Raw genomic sequence first — 9,781 nt, forward strand, 5'->3', positions numbered from 1 at the left:
TTTTTTTTTTTTTTTTTTGAGAGGTTTTTGCTATAGGGCACATGCCCTAGCCAGAAAGACAGAGAGAGACAGAGAGACAAAATTCGAGAAATCACCCCCCAGGGGGGAGGGCCACGCCATAATCCCTTCTCCTCCATTCTCCTCTCGGGATCTTGGCCACATACACACACGCACACGCACCTGGCGTGAGTTTAAGCCACCAGGTCTGGGACTCGAACCATGGTCGACTACATGGGAGTCCAGTGACATAGCCATTACGCCACCTGCTGGTCCCAATCATGTGGTATTTCTGAGAGACATTCAATGGGAGTGGATTTCATGAAAAAGGCAACCAAGTTCATAGAAATCAGGGGGAAAGTCTGACAGGAATTGGGGGGTGGGGAGTGTGGATCAGAGAAATTAGACAGAAATGAAGCCTCATCGAATCCAAGTAGCAGGACTGCAAGAGATTGGGCTGCAAGTCTAATGAAACTGGACAATTATTTGTATAAGTCATGCGGATTGGGCCGAGAGCTTGGTGATGACTAAGAGATCTGATAGAAATGAGGTGGTCACTGTGAAAGAAGTCAGGTGCAATAGAGAGCAAGCCAACTGGCATAGCAGAACCAATAGCAATGGGGCAGGGACTAATGGGAACCACACAGCCATTATGAAAGAAACCGGGCTATTGGTAGATAGTAGGTCTCAAATAAATTGAGTGAAAAAAAATCAACAGCATGTCTAGACATCAGGCCAGAAAAGAGCTTCCTTTTATTTTATTTTTTAAAAAGAATTATTTATTTATTTCAATTTGACCAGAGAGGGATGGGGGTGGGAGGGAGTAGTGGGAGTGAGGAAGCAAGTTGCCAGGTCCAGGACTCAAACCGTTGTTGGCCATATGGGAGTCCAGCACCCTTAACCACCATGCTACCTGCCGGCCCCAGAAAAGGGCTTCCTGAAAGACATCACAGAGCTCTGAAACAAGACAGAGGTGGGCCTGGCTGAATAGACAGGTGACAGACCCATCAGAAATAGAGCTCTCAGACCAAAAGAAATCAGGCAGTGGGATGAAAGACAACTGGAAGTAGGTCTAAAAAGAGTCAGAATGCAGTTAATACATTTAAATACAAACCAGGCAGTGGGCTGGACTGGGTCTGAAGAAATCAGAGCAGTCAAGTCGGAGAGAAGTCATCAGTGGGTATGAGGGAAGTCGGGCCGTGGGATCACAGGGTGCAGGTTTCTTCCATCTTGCGGCTCTGCACTCAGTCAGCAGATGGGGGAAAGGAGGGCAGAACCTGGGTCCATGGAGGGCTGGCACCCGACCTGGTATACCCCTCAGGTACGGCAGCTGCAGGAGGGGGCGGCCCAGCTGCGGACGGTGTACGCGGGGGAGCACGCCGAGGCCATCGCCAGCCAGGAGCAGGAGGTGCTGCAAGGCTGGAAGGAGCTGCTGGCAGCCTGCGAAGACGCCCGCCTGCACGTCAGCTCCACTGCCGACGCCCTGCGCTTCCACAGCCAAGCTCGTGACCTGCTCTCCTGGATGGATGGCATCGCCGGCCAGATTGGGGCCGCTGACAAGCCCAGGTGCCCCTCAAGCCACCTTGGGCCTCCTACCTGCCTCTGAGAGCCTCCCCCATCCCCTAGACAGTCCCCTTTCCCATAAGAAACCACAACAGCCAGTATTTGTGTGCATGCCTCTGTGTGTATGAAGACCCCTTATCGGGCCTGCTATGGGGGACTCAGAGCCTGGGGAATCCCCTGCCCTCTGGCCTTCCCAGTTGCCTGCTGCCGCCCTCACCATGGGTGTCACCATGCAGGATGGCCTAGAGCTAATAGAGGGGACAGGGTGGTGTGAGATTGTGGTTGTCAGGTGGGTGAAAGACTATAACAAAAGCTCTGGACTCCCACGCGGCTGACCACAGTTCAAGTCCTGAATCCAGCAGCTTGAAACTCATGTTGGGTGTGTGCATACCCAAAATCTCAAGAGAAGAAAGGAGGAGAAGGGATTGCAGCATGGCCATCCCCCCTGGGGGGTGATTTCTTGTTTTTCTTCTCACTGTCTCTCTCTGTCTCTCTGGTGAGCACACATACCCTATGGAAAAAAATCTTTTAAAAAAAAAAAGACACTCAGCATCTCAGCAGCTTAACTCAGTAGGCACTGATTGATTGCTCTTGTGATGGTTCGGCATGAGTGTCCAGCAGAAGCCCATTCCATGGTGACTGGGAGCCAGGGTCCTCCCATCACCTGGCCCTGGGAGTTATTTGCTAGACCCTCTGCTTCCAGGAGGGTCTCATGGGAGGTCTTAGGAACTAAACACATACATGCTGCTGGCCAAGTGGCCCAACCTGTCTGCCAGGGAGGCTAGAAATTTAGTTTTGGAAGAATGGAGAGTAGTGGACACACGCCATTGTTTCTGGGGGGGATGGGGGATTGGGGCCTACCTTCATGTACTCAGCAGCAAATATTTATTTAATGCCTCCTGTGTGCCAGGTGGTAAGCAAAACCAAGCCCTTGCCCTTGGCAGATTACATGCCTTTTCTGTTTGTTTGTTTTTGCTGGAGGGTACACACACTTACCAAAGAGAGAGAGACAGAGACGAATAAAGCACCCCTCAGTGGGGCGTGGTTACACCACAACTCCTCCATTTCTCCACCTCCTTGACACTTAGGGTACACATGCAAATGTTCCTAGCATGTTTTTCAAGCCTCCAGGTCCAGGATTTGAACTGAGAGGTCAACCATACAGTCTTGAGGGTTTAGACTAACAAATAAACAAATGTACAATATTATTTCAGATAGTGGTAAGCGTGTGAAGAGCAATAAAGTGAGGTTAGAGCTGGAGGTGAGAGTTCAGGGAGGAGTGTGCTCTTTCTCTGGGGGAGACGAGCCACGGAGAGTTTAGGGCAGGAAGCAATGTGACGGTGAACATTTGGGAAGGTCACCCAGAAGCCTTGTGGAGACAGCCCGTAGAAAACAAGGGTGGAAGCAGGCAGTCTGGATGCTGCTGGCTGCAAGCGAGAGATGATGGCAGCTTGAACTAGTGTGGTGGTTGTAGAGAAGGAACGAAGGGCTTGGTTTTAGGGATTTAAACTGAAGTATTTCTATTGTGAAACATTTCAAATATACATAGAAGTATAGTGAACCCATGTGTGTATCGCAGACCCTTGGTTAGAACAACTGTCAACACTCAGCCAGCTATGCACACCACTTCACCCCTACTGAGTTATTTTTTTTCTAAATCTCAGGCTTCATATTATTCCCAGAGTATGTTTTAAAGTTATAAATGTCTGGATTGATGGATTGGCTGCAGGGCCTAAGGGAAGAGCCACAGATGAATGAAGAGTGAATTTACAGAGGTGGAGGGGTCAGAGCACATTTGGGGGATAAGCGAGAATCAGAAAGATCATTCAAGACATATTAAGATTCATGGGCCAGCAGATGTCATGGTGGTTAAAGTACTGGATCTCACATGGCCAATTCCACCATTCAAGTCCTAGACTTGGTAACTTCAAAAACATTCCAGGCAGGGACCAGCAGTTAGCATAATGGCTATGTCGCTGGACTCCCACATAGTCGACCGCGGTTCGCATCCTGGACCCGGTGGCTTAAAACTCACACCGGGCGCATGTGCGTGCATGCCCAAGATCTCGAGAGGAGAATGGAGGAGAAGGGGTTGCAGCATGGCCATCCCCCCGGGGGGGGTGATTTCTCGCTTTCTGTCTCTCTGTCTCTCTCTGTCTGCCTGGCAAGCGCACGCGCCCTATAGCGAAAACCTCTCCAAAAAAAAAAATCATTCCAGGCATATGTGCATATGTGTGTGTGTGTGTGTGTGTGTGTGTGCCCAAAATCCTGAGAGCAGAAAAGAGAAGGGATCGCAGTGTGGCCATCCCCTCTGGGAGATGATTTCTAACTTTCCCTCTTTTTCTGTCTCTCTGGTGAGCACTTGTGTCCTATGGCAAAAATATCAAAAGAAAAAAGAAGACTTGATAACAATATAGGGCCTTCAGAAATAAGCCTGAGCACATCAAGTCTTATAAACCTATAATTGCTAACGAGTGGAACCTTCAGAAATCTAGACATTGTTTTGGACCTCTGCTGGCTTAGAAAAGAACTGTCCATTAGTTACATAATGTGAGGCACAAATGGGAATATATAGTTTAAATTTTCTTGTAACCACAGTACAAAGTATAAGGAAGCAAGTGAAAATTAATCTTAGTAACCCATTTTATCTTATCCAGTTTACTCCCCCCCTTTTTTTTTAGAGAGAGAGATTTTTGCTATAGAGTACATATGCTCACCAGAGAGACAGAGGGATATAGAAAACAAGAAATCACCCTCCAGGGGGAATGGCCATGCTGCAATCACTTCTCTTCCATTCTCCTTCCAGGATCCTGGGCACGCACACACACGCACCTGGCATGAGTTTTAAGCTGCTGGGTCTGGGACTCGAACCGCGGTCAACTACATGGGAGTCCATTGACATAACCATTATGCCATCTGCTGGTTCCAGTTTACCCAAAATATTATTACTTCAACATATAGTCAATCTTAAGATTACTAAAGAAATATTTGACACTCTTTGTTACATCAAACCTCAAAATCTGGCATACACTTTACACTTCAACCCATCTCTCTTTGTTTTAGAATTAATGTATATATATATATATTTTTTTTAAACTTGCCATAAGGTACATGTACTCATGAAAGACAGACAGTGAGAGTGAGAGACAGAGAGGAAGAGAGAGGGAAGGTGAGAAAGCAAGCTGCCAGGTCCAGGACTCTAATCATGGTCAGCCAATTGGGAGTCCAGCGCCATAAGCATCATGCCACCTGCTGGCCCCCACTTCAGCCCATCTTAGAGCAGAGTGAGCAAATTTCAAGTGCTCAGTTGGCACATGTCTGGTGGCTCTTACTCTGGACAACACAGACTGGAGAGGTTAGAATCACTGACGGAACTACGGAAAAGTCAGAATAATTGGATGGTGAAATCCTCAAAGATTAGAATCAGGAAATGTGGACACCGTGGAAAGTTGGAATAATTGAATTAGTGAAGCACCTTAGACCCTCAGAACTTAGTTACAGAAGGTAGGCGTCCCTGGGCCAGCCCTCTATCCCTGTGATTAAGGGAGTCAAACCCCACATGTCCATTTACAGTTTGAATCCTGGCTCTAGTGGCTTGAAAAACACACCTGGTGTGTGTGCATGCCTACAATCCCAACAAGATGGAGGATGGAGGAGAAGGGACTGTGGCATGATCACACCCCATGGGAGGGAGGGTTCTCCTTCCTCTGTCCAAAAAAAAAAAAAAAGAAAGAAAAGGAAGGTAGACCTCTCAAAGTGGTGTGGAACCTCAGCCTAGGGCTCTTGGCTTATCAAGAGCTGAGGCAGGAGCATGAGACATATGTGGGGTGGGCAAAGGAGGTTTCTCATGGCTCAGACCCCTGCCTGCCACCTGCTGCAGGGACGTGTCATCGGTGGAGGTGCTCATGAACTACCACCAGGGCCTGAAGACAGAGCTGGAGGCACGGGTGCCTGAGCTGACCGCCTGCCAGGAGTTGGGACGTTCTCTGCTGCTCAACAAGAGTGCCATGGCTGACGAGGTGGGGAGGGGCATGGGAGCATAAGGGGTGCCTCTTGGCCACCTGAGCACTTTGGGTAAGAGCCGCTCTGACACTCTCACTCACCTGCCACACCCAGATCCAGGCACAGCTGGACAAGCTGGGGACCAGGAAGGAGGAGGTGTCAGACAAATGGGACCGCCACTGGGAGTGGCTACAGCAGAGTGAGTGGGGCCCCGGATACACGTGGCACAAGGGCACCAGGACACGCTCCAGCATATCTGGCCAAGGCCCAAAGGGTGACATGAGCATGCTCTGCATACTACCCACTGGCCCCACAAGCAAGTGGAAGGGTCTGGGAGGGTGGCAAAGGGAGCTGTTTGGCACTGAATTTCTGAACACCCAGGAGAGAAACTGGTGCCCTCAGAAGTAGCTCCAGCCTCTGTCATTTCCACTGAACCCTTGAGTGGTAAAGGCTAGGATAGGGCAAGCCAGAGGGGCATGGAAGGCCGGAGATAACAGCCATGGTCCCAGAAAGGGTCCCCGGAGTCCTTACCCCGCATGCCTCCCTCAGTGCTGGAGGTGCACCAGTTCGCCCAGGAGGCGGTGGTGGCCGATGCCTGGCTGACAGCCCAAGAGCCACTCCTGCAGAGCCGGGAGCTGGGCAGCAGCGTGGATGAAGTGGAGCAGCTTATCCGACGACACGAGGCCTTCCGAAAAGCAGCTGCAGCCTGGGAAGAGAGGTTCAGCTCTCTACGCCGCCTGACCACGGTCAGCATCCCAGATCCTGTCCCCACCCTCCAGCCCCCACTCCCACTCTCTAAGTGAGACAGACACACTTGGTGGGCAGTCCTCTGTTAAGACTGAGACAGACCATTCCTGGGTTACCCGCGGGGAAGGAGGACAGACCTGTCACCAGACAGTGAGTGACAGCACCGTGGTCAGGGATGTGATCATGGAAGAACAGGCAGAGGGATCCAGGATGCTCCGAGCACAGCCCTGCCTCACATTGGGGGAGGCTGATCTGAGACTTGAAGAACAAGCTGAAGAGAACATTGTAATATGGAGTCTTCATATCCTAGGTGACAGGACATTAAGGAAGGAGGAAATCGGGGTCAGAAAGAGGCCTGCTGCTCAACAAGAGTGCCATGCCGTGCCACCTCCACCAATGACACGTCCCTGCAACAGGTGGTAGGCAGGGGTCTGAGCCAGAGAAAGTGATGATTTAGCCAATTCCTGAAAGAGCAATGGAGACTGCCAGAAAGAACAGAAAGTAGGTTCTTGGCAGAGAGCAAAGTATAGGCCTGGGTCTGGACCACCTTGCTTTTTCAGGACACCAAGACATTGATGAGGCAGAAAGCCCCCAGTCACATTTCCAGTCCTCCCCTTCGCCCTCACCCCTCCAACCTGACTCTTGTCCCTCCGTTTCCAGATCGAGAAACTCAAGGCAGAACAGAGCAAGCAGCCGCCTACCCCTTTGCTGGGGCGCAAGTTCTTCGGGGACCCGACGGAACTGGCGGCCAAGGCGGCGCCTCTGCTGAGGCCGGGAGGCTATGAGAGGGGCTTAGAGCCTCTGGCCCGGCGGGCCTCGGACACGCTGTCAGCCGAGGTGCGGACCCGGGTGGGGTTAGTGCGCCAGGAACTCAAGCCTGAACGCCTCCAGCCGCGCATTGACCGGCTGCCCGAGGTCCCAGGGAAGGTAGAGCCCACTGTGCCGCCAGTCGCTGCAGAGGACGCGGTGGAGACCCCAGGAACCCCTGCAGTGACGGAGCAGGTCCGGCCAAGGCCAGAGCGGCAGGAGTCGACTGATCGCGCAGAGGAGCTTCCCCGGAGGAGGCGGCCAGAGCGGCAGGAGTCTGCGGATCAATCGGAGGAGGCTGCGCGGAGGCGTCGGCCAGAGCGGCAGGGGGCGGCGGGTCGGGGGGCAAAAAACATGCGACCGCAACGAACAGATGGAGCGGCGGCGGGAACGGCGGGAGCGGCGGTTGGAGCGGCAGGAGTCCAGCGAACAGGAGACGCCCACCAGAGGAGACCTGGCCAAGGGGTGAGGCCCTCCGTGACCTGGGGGAGCGGGAGGGGTGTGCACCTAGAGCTACACAGTCCAGGGGAGTCGGAGAGAGGGAGACATCCTGCAGCAGAACTGAGGGAGATAGCGTCGTAGTACCCATTCTGCCACGTGTAAACTGAGGCTAAAAGACGGTGAGATGTGCCCATTGTCCCACGGGGCAGCTCTTCCTGTTGAATGAAAAGGCAGAGTGCCTCCCTCCAGACTCCGGTTCTCAGCCTCCTGCACCAAATCTTGCGGGCGCCTCTGGGCAAAGATTCTGTCCTCTGGGCACCTCAGTCGCTCCACTGGGCTAGTGGGGAGCTGTCACCTCCTTGACTGGAGAGAAGACCTTCTATCACAACCTTTCTCAGTAGTCTTAGGAAGCAGGAGCAGTGGTCATCTCCAAGTATGGACAGGGTAACTGAGGCACAAAAAGAGCTAGTTACGCACTCAGCTTAGATGAACCAGGACCGGAGGACAGGCTTTCAGAATCCAGAGTTAACCCGAGTGTACTTGGAAATCATTTTGGTCAGCAGTATCCCCAGAAAGAAGCCTTTGGTCAGAACATAGTGACTTTTTTTTTTTTAATTTTGCTAGAGCACACATACACTGGCCAGAGGGCTTGAAAGAGAGGGAGAAAGAGAAAGCACCCTTGAGTGGTGCATGGTCATGTCAAAATATCTTCTCTAATTTCCCATTCTGTTGGTATTTGGGGCACTCACACACACATACGCACACCTGACCCATGTTATTTTTCAAGCTGCAAGGGTCAGGATTTGAACTACACAGTTGGCCATGCCATGTGAGATCTGGCACCCTTAACCACCAAACCACAGAGCTGGCCCTAATATGACTTCTTGGCCCCTTTTCACTTTTGTTTTAAAGATTTATTTTATTTGGTTATTATTTTTTTCAATTTGACCATAGAGAGACAGGGAAAGGGAAAGTGAGAAAGCAAGCCACCAGGTCCAGGACTTGAACCATAGTCGGCCATGTGGGAGTCCAGCACCTTAACCACCATGTCATCTGCTGGCCCCAACCCTTTTGAACTTTCACATTTTATAAACATTTCTGTGTGCCCACTCTGTGCCTGGTGTGCTGGGGAGAGCAGTGACTGAACGAGTCCTGGCACTGCCTCTGTGGGGGCTCACAGTGTGGTGGGGGAAACAGGCTTGTCATGAGACAGTGATGTTCTGGAATGATTTGGGGTGGGAGGGGTGCCTCCTGGGGCCTGAGAGCTCTAGAGGTGGGCAAACAAAGGCAACAGTTTGGTATGTTGAAATGCTAGAAGGCATCAGTCCTCATTTCACTCTTTGAGCCACTCAAAACTCAAAGGGGAGAGAGGTTCCACCCTCCCTTTAGCAGACATGCCCCCAAACACCTGTGGGGTGTAAGGTGCAGTTCTGAGAGATAGCTGCTAGTGGACAGGGACCTGGCAGTTCAGATTAGGGGGTGCAGGCTCCTCTGTCCAGCCAGTTCCATTGAGTCTTTTTTCCACCTCCGCAGGAAAGCCACCCTGGCTGACATTGTGGAGCAGCTGCAAGAGAAAGAGGCAGGCCCAGGGCTCCCTGCTGGAGTAAGTTGAGCTGGGATGGGTGGGGGATATGGGGTCCCCTCTCCTCAGAGCAGGAGTCAGGATCTCAGAAACCAGCAGTGCCTAGCACTGGCTCATTCCCTACTTGGACCCTGCAGAGAAGCATGGACTCTCAGGGCCTCCAAGCCCTCCTTGTCCCCGCAATCCGAAAATTTCTCCCTTAGAATGATGGGGCAACCCACCTAAGGGACCCCCACACCCTCCTCTCCACACAAACACTCTGTATTTCTCTAGTGGAGTCCCGGATTTCCTCATAGACAGCGCCGCATACACAGAAGTCCCAGATTCCTCCTACAGATGGCTGGGACACCCCCCTGCTTGCACCCACACTTCCATAGATCTAGCCTCTATCCCCACGAGGGGTTCTATGAGTCCTGACAGGCGCACTTGCAAGATCCATGGGGCCCCCGAGTTAGGCCTTGGCCCCGGGTCCTTCCCTACGCGCCTCCAAGACAGATGTCCTGCAGACGGATGGGACCCCAGACCCGTGAACTCCCCCAGACAGAGGGCCCCACACCCTCCCATGGACAGCAGCCCTCTTCCCCCCCTCCCTCCACACAGCCTTCGCTGCTTCAGCCTCGCGAGCTTCCCCCCGGTCGCCTG

General features: G+C 52.2%; 1 protein-coding gene across 1 annotated transcript in view; it reads left to right on the forward strand.

Annotated features, from left to right (window-relative positions):
- Positions 1-9,781, forward strand: part of LOC114007833 (spectrin beta chain, non-erythrocytic 4-like) — a 41,243-nt gene that overhangs the window by 29,164 nt on the left and 2,298 nt on the right. Inside the window, 7 exon segments of the mRNA XM_027771939.1 lie at positions 1,319-1,563; positions 5,441-5,579; positions 5,677-5,761; positions 6,112-6,308; positions 6,970-7,466; positions 7,468-7,581; positions 9,091-9,160. Of these exon segments, the coding sequence (XP_027627740.1) occupies positions 1,319-1,563; positions 5,441-5,579; positions 5,677-5,761; positions 6,112-6,308; positions 6,970-7,466; positions 7,468-7,581; positions 9,091-9,160 (1,347 nt within the window).

This window comes from Tupaia chinensis, unplaced genomic scaffold, assembly GCF_000334495.1.
Source record: "Tupaia chinensis unplaced genomic scaffold, TupChi_1.0 Scaffold000037_18, whole genome shotgun sequence".
Taxonomy (NCBI): domain Eukaryota; kingdom Metazoa; phylum Chordata; class Mammalia; order Scandentia; family Tupaiidae; genus Tupaia; species Tupaia belangeri.